We start from the raw sequence: 15,762 nt of genomic DNA on the forward strand, positions 1-15,762 counted from the left end.
GTCCGATACCTGTGGAAGGACAAGCACGATAAGTGCAATAATTGTCTGCCCCTTCACCACGACGAAGAGCAGTGCGCGGCTTGTAGACTCCAATCAAAAACACTTAAGGAACATCACGTTAAGTGGTGGGCCGCCTACGGCATGTCGCGGGCTGGATGATCTTCTCCCTCCCCAGGCAAAAGTGACAGGGGCACTAGTGATGACCAGCATCCGTAGCGGATGCCATCGATCTTACGACAGACACTTCGAGGTCCACCACGCCTATCCCCAACCCCTCCAGGCCTGACCTAGTCACGCTACTGGGACAACACCCAGTGTAAAAAAAAAAAAAAAAATGCACTAAACGCACAACCCTTTCCCCAGTTTCGACGGTTCCGTCGATGGGTGAAAGCGCCAACAGGACCACCGAAAATTTCAATGGAATCCTCTGATCTTGAAGATCAACAGCCTTCTCCGCATCCGCAGCAGCTGCTTGCAACTGGGCCTTCAAAAATCAATGGCGCTACCTCAAAATCACATTTGGCTGTCGAAGCGCGCTCAGCTGACGCTCCGACGCCCCCCAAGGCCCCGGTAGAACAATCTACCACTAGGCCTCCTAGTCATACGGCATGCCCCGATTCGCCGGACATCGCCAAAAGCATTGCGAGGATTACTTCGGCAGTGGGGCTGATGCCTAAGGAATCGACAAAATGCAAGGAGAGTGCTGTGGACAAGTAAGACGTGCCACAGCACCCTGATGCTCGCGAAGGCTATGAAGACAGTCGGGAGATTTTGTTTAGCACTATTAGCAATACATTTCAGCGCCAAAGGCAAGAAAATGAAGATTTTGCACCTTGTGGTTCTTCTAAATGGACATGGGAAAAATGTGAAGGGTGCATGGACCACTTGGAAAGGATTGTCGCTTTCAGAGCACCCTACACCCAAGCGACCTCGTGGTGATCTTCTTTCTGTGTCGATCTTAAGATTTCCTGGGAATTTTGAACCTTCTCTTCTACCCACCCTGAAGAAGAAATTCAAATGGACACATATCAAGACATTTATGATTAGGAAGGAGATGCTAAATTCCTACAGGACTACACTGCAGATGACCAGGCGGATGCCACAGACAACTGAGGACACTCATCAAGTTGAGACGGACCCATGGGTACTCTACTCACAATTGGGACACAGATGTCCTGTGTGTAGACTCCCGTCCTTCCACCCCAGCCTTTAATATTTTAAGGAAGGCAGCAGAATTTTTTCAGATCACCCATGAAGCCATACCTGAGAAAAAATTTCATGGAGGACATTCTTAAAGAACCACCCCCCCCCCCCCCCCCTCCAGTCAAGCCATTCCTCTCCTAAACTCCATTAAAAGGAGATTGGCTCCTTCTCTTGTCACACCAGACCAGGAAATCCAAGGGTGGAGAAGTTATTTCGACCATCGCCTACTGTCCCTCAATATATTAAGCCACGCCACCCCCTATTCCCTAGTGGTTAACACCACCCAGAAACGGGCAGGAGTACCCCTTGCTACGGGATAGTCACCTCCTCATAAGGAATCAAAAAGGTTATATGCCTTGGGTAAACGTATTACCCTGGCAGCTGCTTTTACCATGCGCATAGCAAACACCACTTTGCTTTCCAGTTATACCGATGCACAGTGGAACCTTGTTCAAGAAGGTCTCCAGGAGGTACCTGAACCCGCAAAAACCAAATTACTCGCCATTGTGGCCGAGGGCAGGCAGGTCAACAAATGTTTTAAAAAAACAATCTGGATCCTGCAGAGATGGCCGGAAGAAACATGGCTCAGGTCACACTGCTTAAATGACACGCTTGTCTCCGAAACTCGGGCTTCAAGCCGGAGACCCAAGCAGCTCTTATTAACAAATCTCTCTGGTAAAGCAGACGACGAGGCCCTGGAGATTGCCAAAAAAAGAGCACAAGTCTCTTGTCCCTGCAACAAATCGCACAAACCCCTCCCCTTAGAGGGGAAGTGGATCCTGCCGGTCCTTTCGAGGCCAATCCTGTTCCGCCCAAAACATGTACAACACGGGAAACCACTGGAACTCGGGTCAAGCATCCAGCACCCCGCCAACTATCCACCTAGGGGTTAGCGACGCAGGAAGTGCAGAGGCCACACACAGCCTCTGGTCAGAAATGACCTACGGATCCAGATTCCCGCCATGTCGCCCCGATCGGGGAGCGCTTAACATCTTTCCTTTTGGCATGGAAGGGGATTACATCAGACCAGTGGGTTCTAAAAATGGTCGGCCACGGGTACTGTGTGGAATTCGTCTGGTCACCACAGGTCAGACCACCCAAGACGAGACTCCTGATGCCAGACCATCTGTGAATCCTGAAACAAGAGGTGGAAGCACTTCTGGAAAAATTGTCTGGTTTGCCTGGTTTACCTGAAGCTGTCCCTATGCTTCAGGTAAACCAGGGTATTTATTCAGTGTACTTCCTTGCAAATAAAAAGGACCTAACCATGCGCCCTGTACTAGACTTGCGCCCAGCAAACAAGTTTGTCAAACCTCAAATGTTTTGTATGGTATGTATGGTAAAGTATGTTTTGCAGGAAATGATGATACTGTTGAAACCGGGGATTGCATGGCAACATTTGAAAAGAAAGATGCATACTTTCATATTTCAATGTTGCTGGTGCACAGAAAATACCTAAGGTTCATGATAGAGGACAAACACTATCAGTTCAAAATGCTCCCCTTTGGCATTGCCTCGGCACCAAGGGTGTTTACGTAAGTCATGGCACTGGCAGCAGCACACATGCGCAGACTATCCGTCCCCGTCTACCCTTACCTCGACGAATGGCTCATAACGGGGGACTCTTACGAGACATGCCTAGGTAATACTCGGACAATAGACCTCCTACTCAGTCTGGGATTCTCAATCAACGAGAAGAAATCCAGCTTGGACCCCTGTCAAGCCAAACAATTCCTAGGTGCTTTGATTCAGACAAGGGAAGGGTCTCATCTTCCCCTCTAACAAGAGGGTTCAGAACATGCCTTTTCAGATCCCTCAATATGTAGCCAGTCGGGAAGTGACGGTACGCAAGGAAATGCGCTTGCTAGGTATGATTGAGTCATGCATTTATTTAGTTCCCCGCACGCGGCTGCGTCCCATGCAAGAGTGGCTCAACAGCCAGTGTTGTCAGGCCCCCGGACAATGGGAAGATCTGGTAGTTGTCTCGCCAGCCCTCATACTCTGCAGTGGTGGTCGAGGGGCAATCCTCTTGAAGGGGGAAGACCTTCACCACCCCCACAGTGGAAGCCACTCTCACGACACTCATCTTTCACCGCGGGGGGGTGGGCTCACCTACTTCAGCAGATGGCACATGGAGTGTGGTCCCCACAAGTAGCATCCAACCACATCTGTTACTGCTATTAGCAGTATTCAAGGCACTAAAGTTCCAACTATCTGGCTGAAATTTCGCTCTTGTATGGCCACCACTGACGTTGCATCCCTTGCTTCCTCTTCTCCTACCTCACTGCCTGAACTCTTGGTTACCCAGTTCTCTCCTGTGTTGCTGTACTCATGCTCATATCCGTAAAGCTATGTATAATGTTGTGACCTAACTGTATAATCTGCAATTGTCAATGCCTGCCCCGGTTGGGCTTCCACCTGTTCTCTTCTGTGTTGTCAAGCTAAGCAGAGATTTCCCACTGCCCTTAAAATACAAATGGTGTCTACACAGACATTGTCTTCGCAGAATGGGGCTTCCCAGCGATAGACCTGTTCACTACTCAGGAGAACGCCCAACGCTACTCAGAACGCCCAATGCCAAGACTATGCCTCCAGGTATCCCCAGAACCGCTCCAAGGGGAACGGACTCTGGATAGCCTGGTCGGGGCAATTTTGCCTACGCTTCCTCAAACACCCCAACCAAACCCCCTCTCCCCCCCCCCCCCCCCCGACTCCCCTTCTCAACGAGATAGTGCACCAAGAACCAGTTACCATGCTATTGGTGGCCCCAACCCTAGTTCGCTCATCTAATGGAAATGGCCCCCCGCCCCTGGTGAGACAACCCTACCCGTACATGCGTCAGGACTGGTGGGGGGGGGGGGGGAGACCCTACACTCATCCCCGCAAACTCTGAATTTAGCAGCCTGGCTCCTGAGGTATTAGGTTTTCTAGCCTCCCTGAGTATGTCCATGCATCTGAGGGGGTTGATGGTGTCCAAACTCTAACACTTGTTATTGCTATTCCAGTAAGTGGAAACGCTTTGTCATCTGGTGTAAAACCAAGGGCATCGATCCCATTGATTGCTCGTCTACCCACATTGTGTTGTACCTAACTCATTTGTTAGAATCGGGTTTGGTTTTTAATTCCCTAAAGGTTCATCTAGCTGCTCTCAGCATGCATTACGTCACAGCAGAAAGTGTTGTGGTGGAAAATACATGTTATTAATAGAAAGGGGTTAAGAGAATTCACCCCCATTTCAAACCCAGCTCCCGGATGGGATCTAAATGTGGTTTTGACCAGACTCGTGGGTTTCCCTTTGAACCAATGCATAAAGCAAGTCTAAAAGTCCTGACGCCCCTCCTAGTGGCTATCACTTATACTAGAAGGTGTTAGCGAACTACAGGCCCTTTCAGGTCTAGACCCTTTTGTTACTGTCCACAGGGATAAGGTGGTTCTGCGCATTCCTCCCAAATTTGTGCCCAAATTCATCTGGAAGTTCCATGTGGACCAATCAATGGAATGACCCACTTCCAGAATCCCACTAGCATGCATGAAGATGTGCACAGGACAGTCCTGTTTTACCTGGAAAGAACAAAGCCACTGAGGAAGACCAACCAGTTTTTCGTTTCAGTGGCAGCTGGTGGAGAAGGTGATCCCGTCTCTAAATCGGCTATCTCAACGTGGATTGTCAAATGCATTACACTGTTATGCTCTTGCTAAGAACTGTCTTTCAAGCCTAGAGCACACTCTACTAAGGGCACTGGGGCTTCCATAGCATTCATTGCAAATGTTACCCTTGAGTCCCTTTGCAAAGCAGTGACCTGGAGTTCTGTACACACCTTCACTAAACACTATTGCCTAGACACTCATTCTAGAACTGTATCTCAGGTGGGACAAGTTGTATTAAGACATCTTTTCACTACTGTTCCATCTCACAACCCACCTCCAACTCCATGTACTGCTAACTATTCTATGCACAGCATGTGATTCTAAGATTAACAAGCATCAGAAGACCTGCATTACTCACCGTAATAGCATTTCTGATGATTGTATCTGCTTAGATTCACATGCGCCCACCCTGCCTCCCCGCTAGGTTGGAAGAAACATAGATGTCTTACTACTTTCTCTCTATGTACTCTCTAGCCTTGGGCTCCCTCATGGCAGAAAAAAATGCAATCGGAGGGACCTCGACGCGTGAGGGATTTTGGGTACACTACACGTCACAATGGGGATAGTGTTAGACACGCCTATGCCAACATCCCCTTTCGGTCCCCGAAAGATGAGACGCAATACTGCGTGGTTACCACTGGATGTCGGACCATATGCACAGCATGTGAATCTAAGCCGATACTATCATCAGAAATGCTATTACGGTGAGTAATGCATGTCATATTAACTGACTGGTAAATTGTTTTATCAAGAAACCCTGTGTATGCTTAAATACTTGTCACTGTGAACCTTGGTGTAACTCCCCTATAGCTCCCATTGACCCCTCTTGAGAGGCCTGGCTACTTGTCCACACTACCAACATGTGTAGTACATACTTGGACCAAACGTTGGGTTACTACTGCCAGGAGCTCAAGAGTTGTTGTAGTGCACCCTATGGGTACTGCATACAGTTTTGCCTAACATCTCTTGAAGGCATCCGTGTTACACTTTTGTAGCATAAAGCACCACATTTTTATGTTCATTTTCCTGAAGAACTACTGTTCTTAAGGAAAGAGGGATAGTTTTGTATCCTTCCTAAAATGTATACTTATGAGAGGTTAGCACACATGACCTTTTACTACCGCAGGCTGTATCCCCATCCCGGTTATGCACAAAATGGTCACTGATATTCTAACATGGCTCCTTCTCTTTATTCGCCATTTCTTGTGTGGTTGTCCTTTGTTAGCCCTTCTACCATATTGGGAGGGTAGAGGTCTGAATGTAAGTTTTGCCTTTGGCGGGAACCCTTTGTGTATCCAGCCTAAACTCCAGTGTGTCTGTGAGGTCAGGAAACTGAGGAGGAGTTGGACATTGCCGTCTGCTGTCCTTTGTCTGCTGATGTGCCTGAATGGAACCAGTTCCCACGGGGAGGGCTGGCTGTCCTTATTGGAGAACTTAATTCAAGCTGAATAGTCACTCCAGAGTGACTGGAGTGCTATACCAGATGTTTGGGTGTCCATCCATAACACTTGCACAGGCTTACCTGCTTGTGCTCGTATACGGTGTCCTTTCCAAGGTCCCTAACTGGTTTTCACTAAAGCATTTTATCTGAGGTATCAAATATACCTTTTCTGCTGCTGCATAAGACTTTGTCACCGCTCCTCAACTCACTTTGAACTCTTTACTAGTTGGTGTGGGGGAATGGGACTGCTAAAGCATTGGCCAACCCGCCAGCTGCGACCACTACACAACCAACGTTCGAATCCTTTAGTCCAATATCACCAGAGCAATTTCTCAAACACCATCTGGCTCTCCGCTAGACCCTTGCCCGGCCACAACCCTCATAGAGATTTTCGCTTCCACCTGTGCAGAACAAGCAAGATCCATCATAAATGCCTCCCTTTCCTCTGGTATCTTTCCCGACGCATTCAAAACGTTTCATGTCAAACCACTAATTAAAAAAAAAAAAACCTTCCCTTGACCCACTTGAGCCCAAAAACTACCGCCCGATCTCAAACACCAGATTCCTTGCCAAACTCATTGACCGAACCGCCTACTCCCAACTAAATGCCTTTGTCGAAGCCAACAATCTCCTAGACCCCGCACAATCGGGTTTCAGAGCCCGTCACGGAACTGAAACCACCCTAACCTCAATCTGGGATGACCTTAAAATGACAGCAGTCTCCACGGGATGTGCCGCACTAATCCTTGACTTATCTGCCGCCTTTGACACAATCAATCACTCAAGCCTCCTAGACCGCCTCCACTCCCTAGGAATTTGTGGAACCGCTCTTAAATGGATAGCCTCATTCCTCAAAGATGGGTACCAAATAACGATACTCTCCACCTATACCTCCCAAGCCCGACCGGTCGACACAGGAGTCCCACAAGGAGCATGCCTATCCGCCCTCCTATTCAATATCTACCTGATCACCCTCCCACCAATAATTCGTTCACACAACCTCCTATGTTAAAACTATGCTGACGACACTAAACTAATTCTAAAACTAATTAACTCCAAACCCAACTCCCGACCTGACCTGGCCTCCAGCCTCCTCGACATAGAACTATGGATGACCCAAAGCCACCTCCTGTTAAACCCCTCCAAAACGGAATTTATGGTATGTGGCAACTCCGGTCTTCTTCCACACCCACTATCCTGGCCACCCGCCATGGGCAACTCACCGACCCCCCCCCCATCCCCCCCCCCCCCCTGCAACTTAGTAAAAAATCTTGGAAGTCCTGCCACTACCACCTTAAAACCCTTAGGCACATCTTTCCATATCTCGCCTTTCCCAACGGACTCTCTAATCAATCATTATATCAAGACTGGACTATGCAAACCCTCTATACCTCGGAGTCCATGCATACCAACTGAATAAACTCCAAAGGGCACAAAACGCAGCAGCCAAAATGCTACTTGCGCTCGGCCCAAGAGACCATCTCCCCAGCCCTTAAGACACTTCACTGGCTTCCAGTAGCCGAAGGGTGACTTTCACAACCTTACGCCCATCGGGCACTGCATAAAACCGGACCGCAATATCTTCAAGACAAGCTAAAACCCGATCACCCTCCACGCACCCTAAGATCAAGCTCAGCCGACATTCTAGTCATACCTAAGACAAACTCAGTCAGGTTGGGCGGACTGTCATTCTCAGCCTTGGCCCCCACCCTGTGGGACTCGCTCGCACCCCACATCCACCTGAGGATTTAATGTCTTTCTGCAAACTGCTGAAAACCTGGCTCTTCCCCCCCCCCCTAAAACCAACCGGTACCAAAACTAACCCAAACAGACTAACCGCATCGCTTTGGCACCAATCCAACAAACTACCTGATGCGAGAAATTGACAGCTAATAACCCGAATATAAACTAGAAGGACAAACGGAATGAAACGAGTAAAAAATAAATCATAGGGAAACGGTAAAGAGACATACTGCCAAAATGAACATAATGCATGAGGAGCGAACAAAGTGAATGGCGTGGATGAAATAGTTAGCATTGCTGAAGCGTGTGGAACAGATGAATGCGCCGAGTGGAAGAATACAGAACAGATGACTATATAGATCGGATGAGTGTATAGAATGGGTGAACATGTTAAGCACATGCGTGTGCAGAGCAGACAAGCATGTAGAGCGGATGAATCCGTAAATGCAGAGAAGCGAGTAGAACACATGAGTGCCTGAAGCGGATGAGTGCCTGGAGCGGATGGGTGCAGAGACCAGATGAGTTGAATGCGTGGAAAGCACGAGCGCATAGAACGGATGAGTGATGGGAGTGGATGAGTGCATAAAACGGGTGAATGCATAGTGCGTGTGAGGACATATAACGAATGAGTGCCTAGAGCGGAGTGAACGAGTGCTTAGAGGGAACAGAAGAGTTGCGTAGAGCATTTGAGTATGTAGAACGAATGAGTGCAGAGTGTATGCAGTATAGATGAGTATGTAGTCTGGATAAGTACGTAGAGCTTCTGAATGCGTAGAGTGGACAGAACGAGTGAAGTGTGTAAATGGGTTCTATATCAATGGAACAAATGATCTACGTGAATAGAATTAATCACATATATGGATGGAAAGCGTCCTGGACGTTGATGGAACGAGTGACGTACGTTGATGGAACGGCTGACCTATGTGGATAGAACGGGTGCCGTATAAACAACTTAGCATACGCGGAATGGTACGGACGAAATATGTGGATGGAGTACATAAAACAATTTAGAGTACACGAAACAGATTGGAGTAAATAGAGCAGTTTGAGTGCGAATGGCGGACAGGAGTGCATGCGCGGGGCAGACAGGAGTGCATGCGCGGGGCAGACTAGAGTATGTGGGGTGGAATGGAGCGCGCCGGGCACACTGGAGTGTGTGGAGCAGACTGGAGTACATGGAGTGGACTAGAGCGCATATAATTGCGTGAGGTGCATAATCTGGTTTGGAATGCAGGGAACTTTTGAAAAGAGCATATAACCAATCATATCACACCACCACGCTTGCTCTCCTCTTTACCACTCAACTAGAACACAGTGATACTATGACACCATTCGGTATAACTGTTCTCATACCAACATCCGCCGCTCTCTCCCCATCACTCTAAGTAAGCACTGCTGGTTACTCAACCCCTGGCGTCCCCCTGCCCCCCTCCCCCCCCCCCCCTCAGCCAGGCGTTCTCCTCAGGCCTAACGCAGCCACTTTCGGTCTGGATAAATCTTTCCAGAACGAACACATACTCCTGATCTCTCAACCACCAAACCTACCTCTAAGAAGCGGCTATTACACGAATACTGCACCAGCTGCACACATACCTGGTGCTCACATGCACCTTTTGACTCTCTACTGACCTGCACTTCGGTTCCCAAGGGTGTTCAACCTACCAGTGCCTTCAGACCATACCAATGGTATATAAGGTGCTATATAAATGCAAAATAACATAACATTAGGAGCATTGAAACGAGCAGTGTAAGCAGAAAATATACTGCGAAGCAATAGGAACAGAAAGCAATGAGCAATGGTTAGAAAACAAAATGGCAATTCTTCTTACATCAAAATGGCCGCTCATTGGCAAACTCAAACCTATATTCTGTCGTATCATGCATGAGACGTTTGGCCCACGGCCACCAAAATACGTTTGCGGTCACAAAGTAGAGGTATCCATTTTTCTAGACTGACAAGGCGGCTACGGCCACCTCGAGGCAGGCGGTGTACCATACCATCCCTCCAGATAGGGATGACGAGCGCTTCGAAGGTTGGGCTCGGAAGGTATTTTTTGCAGGGAGCATGGCATTGAAATCGGCCATCTCCACTTGTGCCTTGGCGAGGTTCTCCCACTCTGTAGAAATGTTTCCTTAGCGGCTGAACATATTCCTGAGGGGGAAGAAAGGGATTGCTCTCATGCAAGACTGCAAGGATGCAGTATGTGAATCCCTTCAGTCGTCTTTGGATACGGCCAACAGTTAGCTGATCCATGGCTGCGAGCACCCTTATACAGATTTGCGGAAGTCGGGGTTTGCTCCGGATGTGCAGGCCAGTCTTCTGAACATGCCCTTTGATGGCGCACATTTGTTTGGCAGCAAGGCTGACGAGAGCCTTGAGGTTGCAGACCTCAAAGGTATGGTTAAATCGTTAAGCGCAGCTGTGTGTCAACCTCTGCCTTTTCGTCCTAGGGGACAGCAGTGGAGAGTAGGTTTTTTGTTTCTACTCCTCCTTTGGTAGAACGAGAGGGACTGCCAGTCAAAGGGGCCAGTGAAAAAGTACCTGTGGTGGTTGGGGAAATAGGTGCCAAAGCCACTGAGGCAGCTGCCTCTTTGCCTTATGGCACTGCCGCAGCTGCTTTCAACAGAAATGAGGCCATGTCCCATGGTTCGACGTTTGGGGGCCGACTGTCTCAGCATCTCGAATGGCGAGCCATTACTTCAGATGCGTGGATTCTGGATACCATAGCACACGGCTAATGCCTTCCCTTCCTTCAGGGGCCGCCCGACAATCCACCGGGGAACTTTCTTAGAAGCTTCTGGATCCGCTCCTTGCACAGGAAATCTTAACCCTGCTGGAGAAAGGCATTATAGAACTAGTGCCTGTAGTGGAGAGGTACAAGGGATCAAGGAATAGTATGCACCTTTTCTTTTGATACCAAAGAAAGACTGGTGATTGAGACCCATCATGGACTTGCATTGGTTGACCAAACTTCTCAGGAAGGACAAGTTCAAGATGGTTCTTCTTTCTCAAGTCCTCCAGGCCCTTCAACTTCAGAATTGGTTGGTGTCTCTGGACCTACAGGATGCTTACTTTCATGAGCAGATTCATCCCATGCACAAAGTACCTGAGGTTTCCGGCTGGCGACTATCACTTTCAGTTTCAGGTCCGGCTGGTGGGATTGACCTCCGCCCCCGAGGGTCTTCACCAAGCTCATGGTGGTGGTGGCAGCAGCGTACCTCAGGTGAGGTGGGGGGGATTGGAATTCACGTCTACCCTTAACTGGACGACTGGTTGATCCAACGCTTGCTCGGGAGAGCGCTCCCGGATCACCTCAGTCTCACCTGCTGCACCCTCCACAGGCTGGGCTTCTCCCTGAATTTCAAGAAGTCTCATCTGACACCTTCCCAACAGCTCCAGTACATCGGGGCTTTGTTAAACACGTCCTTGGAAGTGCTCACCTCCCAAGGTAAGGGATCATCACATTGTGCAGATTGTGGACAAGTTTCAACATGCCCAGAGTCTCCCGGGTTTCGAATTCTTAAGGTTGCTCAGCCTCATGGGATCCTGAATTTTTCTGGTGCCAGAGGCCATGCTGCGGATGCGATTCCTGCAGTGGGTCCTCAAGAGACAGTTGTCAATTATCAGGCAAGATGTCGCATCCCGTTCAGGTTCCACTCTGTCTCCCAGGAACTTCTGTGGTGGGCCAACGAAGGAAACCTGATGAAAGGGGAGCTGTTTTGGCAACCGTGGTCAGAGGTGACTGTAGTGACGAATGCCTCCCTCACAGGATGGGGTGCTCATGCCAACGACTTGACCGCCAGCAGTCATTGGTCTCCGTCAGCTCTAATAGATTGATGTGGAGTTTGGACTCTGAGGACCATCAGGCTAGCCCTGAAAGCTTTCCTACCGTCTGTGTGGGTGGGGGGGTGGACAACACAGTGGCCATGCATTACTCCAACAAAAACGCGCGGGGGTAGGGTCACTCCTGTTGTGCAGAGGCAATGCAGCTCAGGTTCTGGGCCATCCAGCAGGATGTTTCGATGTCGGCAGGTCATCTGGCTGGGGACAAAAATGCGGTGGCCTCAAGCTGAGCAGGTTGAGCCGATCTCTCACGAGTGGGAGTTGGCTCAGAGTCCTTCTGGAGATCTTCGCCCTTTGGGGAACCTCGCAAGTGGATCTCTTCACCACCAGTGTCAGCCGGAAGTGCAAGAGGAGAGATTCTGCTCAAGGGAATTTCCTCTGAAGGGAGCCTTAGGAGACACATTCGTAGTGGATTGGTCATTCCCACTGCTGTACGAGTTTCCTCCAGTCCCCGTCATTCCCAAGTGTTGTGGAGGTTTGGTTCCCACATGATCCTCATTGCGTCGGATTGGGCCAGGAGAGCATGGTATCCGGACCTTCTAGAAATGTCCATCTGCCTTCCACGCCCTCTTCCCTACCAAGGATCTGCTCTCTAACATGAGGGGTGGAGCGGTGGTGGACGGGGTATCTGTTGCTCATCTAGAGGTCAAGACTCAACCTTCATGCTTGCTATCTGAAAGGTTGAGGTATAAGGATTGAGACTGGCCGGATGACTTGATGGAGGTGTTGATTTCGGCCAGGTGGCCTGCAACACCGTTGGTGTAAGTTCTGTGACCGGTGCAGAGGTCACAATGTTGATACTTTTCAGTGCTCCATTCCTATGGTTTGTCTTTCTTTGGCCCACAGGGGCCTTCAAGTGGGTACCATTAAGGGGTACCTGGCGGCACGGCACTGTATATCTTTAAGCACTCGTCTGAAGAATGTTCTTACTTTAAGATTCCTTTGATTTCTCAAAGGACTGACTGTTCCGCCGTCTCCTTTCCAGGTGCCGGTTTGGGATTTAAATTTGGTTTTGAAATTTCTCATGGGTGCTCCGTTGAACCTTTGCACTCTTGTCCTTTGAGATTGTCCTTCAAGACCCTGTTCTTGGTTGCCGTTACTTCCGCTCGCAGAGTGAGTGAATTGCAGGCACTATCCTCTAAGCCACCCTTTACTGTGTTCCACTAGGACAGGGTTGTACTGCAGGTACGTCCTTCCTTACTACCTACGGTAGTATCTGCATTTCATTTGAGTCAGAAAATGGTTCTTCCATCTTTCTACCCTCCTCATCCTGGTAAGGAAGAGGAGCGACTCCATCGGTTGGATCCTAGGAGAGCTGTGAGCTTTTACATTTCTAGGATGTCCAGGGTGAGAGTGGACGATCAACTCTTTGTAGGATGTGCTGGACATCGATTGGGCAAGGCTGTTATCCTCCCCATTACGGAGAGTTACCGATTGGCGGGTAAGGACCCTCTTGAAGGTTGCAAGCTCATTCCGCTAGGGGCGTGGCTACTTCCACCCTCCAGCGAGGGGTTCCTAGTAGCTACATGGGCTTCGCTCCACACCTTTGTTAAACATTAGTCCCTGGATACGATCCATGGTCAGGATATGGCCTTTGGGAAAGGGGGTTCTTTATTCTTTATTCTAAATTCTTTTTTCCATCCTCCATTTACTGGTACTGCTTTGGGAGTCTGTCAAAGATGTGGAATACGTTGGACGACACAATTACCTCGAGGAACAAGTTAATTAACTGGTAACGTTCTTTTAACTGGATGTTCCTCCAACGTATTCCACATCGCCCTCCCAGCCTGCCCCTCTGGAGAATTTCCTACACGATTGCAGTTTACGTTTCTGCAAGGCTACATGCAGTCAAGCAGGCATGTGACTGGTGCCACATGTTTTGAGGGAAAAAATGTAAACTGAGGCTACGGGGTGCCGTGCGTCCTATTTATAACATCCGGTGATGTTACCCTCGACGGAGGCCTTTGAGGGACATCGACCCGACGTCATCGACGGACGCCGTCAGCTGAAAGTTTCCGCTGTGGACATTACATGTCAAAGATGTGGAATACGTTGAAGGAACATCCAGTCGAAAGAATGTTACCAGTTGTTAAGTAACTTGTTCTTTTGTTTTATAGAAGTGTTTTCTTTGGACCATATGTATGCTCCAAGTTGTTTATCCCTTCCTACATCCCTCTCTCCCTCCTAAGCTGAACCTAGCTGCTCTGCCACCTACCAGTGCATTGAGTGGTACAGGCCTATATTAAGGGTTGGAGTTTTGTATTGCCCAGGGGATAAACTGTTCTAACAATCGCATACCTGTGGATACCCATTTCCGGTTGATCTGAAATAAGCCAATGCCATTGCTAGACGAGTATACCCGGTGGGCCGTGGCAACTGCCAACGCTGGTGCCATGATTGTGTGCGCGCAGTGGTAAATGTGTGGTGCTCTGGCATACAAGCAGCAATGCATCCTGACACCAGTACAGAGCATAAACCACAAGGTACAACCATTTTGAATAGATGGTACGAAGTCATTGATGGGACAGTGTCTTTGTAGCGCACAATTTAGTGGCATGTGCTGCCATGTGAAATTAAAAAAGCAAGTGGGACATTATTGCTCTGGTCCTATTGATCCCAACATGGGTTGGGGGCGGGGAGGTGCAGGGGGACTTTCTTTAAGAGGCCGGTGTGAAAGGGCAATGTCCTTCAAGTTGTCATAATGGTAAACGGGCTCACGCACCAAAGTCTATTGGGTAAATGAATCCTCTGCTTACCCAATCATCCTCTTCCATACACCATTATTCCAACGTTCCACTCCTTCACAACCGAAGTGTTAACATTGAATACAAAATGTAAAACGAAGATCTATTAAAGTAATTTATACATTCGAACAGTTGGGATTAATTTAATGGCTCCTAGATATTTGTAATCTTTGGTCCATGTACATGGGCACCCTTGGGTCAATGTTTTGAAATGGGTGGTTCAGAACATAATGCACATTCGAGTTTTGGCGGGTATTATGAGTTTAGATTACTGCATATCTATTCAATTCCCCGTGTATGGGCACGCAACCCTGCTTTTACTTTTGTCATGTGGTTGATGCCATTACAGCTTACACTCTGTTGGCGAGGTCTGCTTTCTCAGTCGGCTTTCACTCAGAGGAACATTGGGAGGAGACTTAAAGACTAATGTTTTGAGAAGGTCTAATTAAAGAAAAACTATGTTGAAAGCAAGCTGTAACCACTTCACCCTTTGCAGAGAAAGGGTGACCTGGTATTGAGGCTGTTAAGAGGTCAATATATTTGTAATTGGAACGATCGAGTCAGTGCGACTTACTTTGTTGCAATTCATATCCTTTTCCTCCTAGGTGTATCCAGTGATGACGTTCCCAGATGCTTCAATTAATCATGCTTCACAGGCAGCAGTCGAGAAGCATCGGAGCGAGTTTGCGTCTAGTTGCCGCATTTTGAGACAGGCGAGTACCGCCAAATTGAGATATGCAGGCCCATTGATTTATAGCAATCAAAGCATCGGGGCTCAGATAAATTTAGGGGTTTATGAGGGTGATGCCATTGAAGTCCATGCTAGCAAAGCATTATTTTGTAGGGGTTCGGGAAGGGTTGATAACGCTTAGCTGTGCATGTGATTCTATTGAAGTGTATGGCTTGCCAATTGTTGGGCAAGTCAAAATGTGTCCAAGTGCCATGTATGCTGTTGCAAGAAACGACCTGTGCCACTTGGTGCAAGATGACCTTTTTTGTTTAGTGAGAATCTGGTTGGTGATAACATTGTGGTCTTTATACACATGAGTGAATTGTTGGCTTTATCTTAGAATGTTTGTGCTGTTCTGCCATGAATCAAGTAATTTAGATATCTCTTTTGTGTGGCATTAGTGACCATG

The 15,762-nt window shown here is 48.5% G+C and overlaps 1 protein-coding gene across 1 annotated transcript in view; it reads left to right on the forward strand.

Annotated features, from left to right (window-relative positions):
- Positions 1 to 15,762, forward strand: part of LOC138566337 (protein SSUH2 homolog) — a 167,713-nt gene that overhangs the window by 147,400 nt on the left and 4,551 nt on the right. Inside the window, exon 12 of the mRNA XM_069643478.1 lies at positions 15,229 to 15,336. Coding sequence (XP_069499579.1) covers positions 15,229 to 15,336 — 108 coding nt within the window. The remainder of the gene's footprint in view (positions 1 to 15,228; positions 15,337 to 15,762) is intronic.

Source organism: Ambystoma mexicanum, chromosome 2p (assembly GCF_040938575.1).
Source record: "Ambystoma mexicanum isolate Mex_15411 chromosome 2p, UKY_AmexF1_1, whole genome shotgun sequence".
NCBI lineage: Eukaryota > Metazoa > Chordata > Amphibia > Caudata > Ambystomatidae > Ambystoma > Ambystoma mexicanum.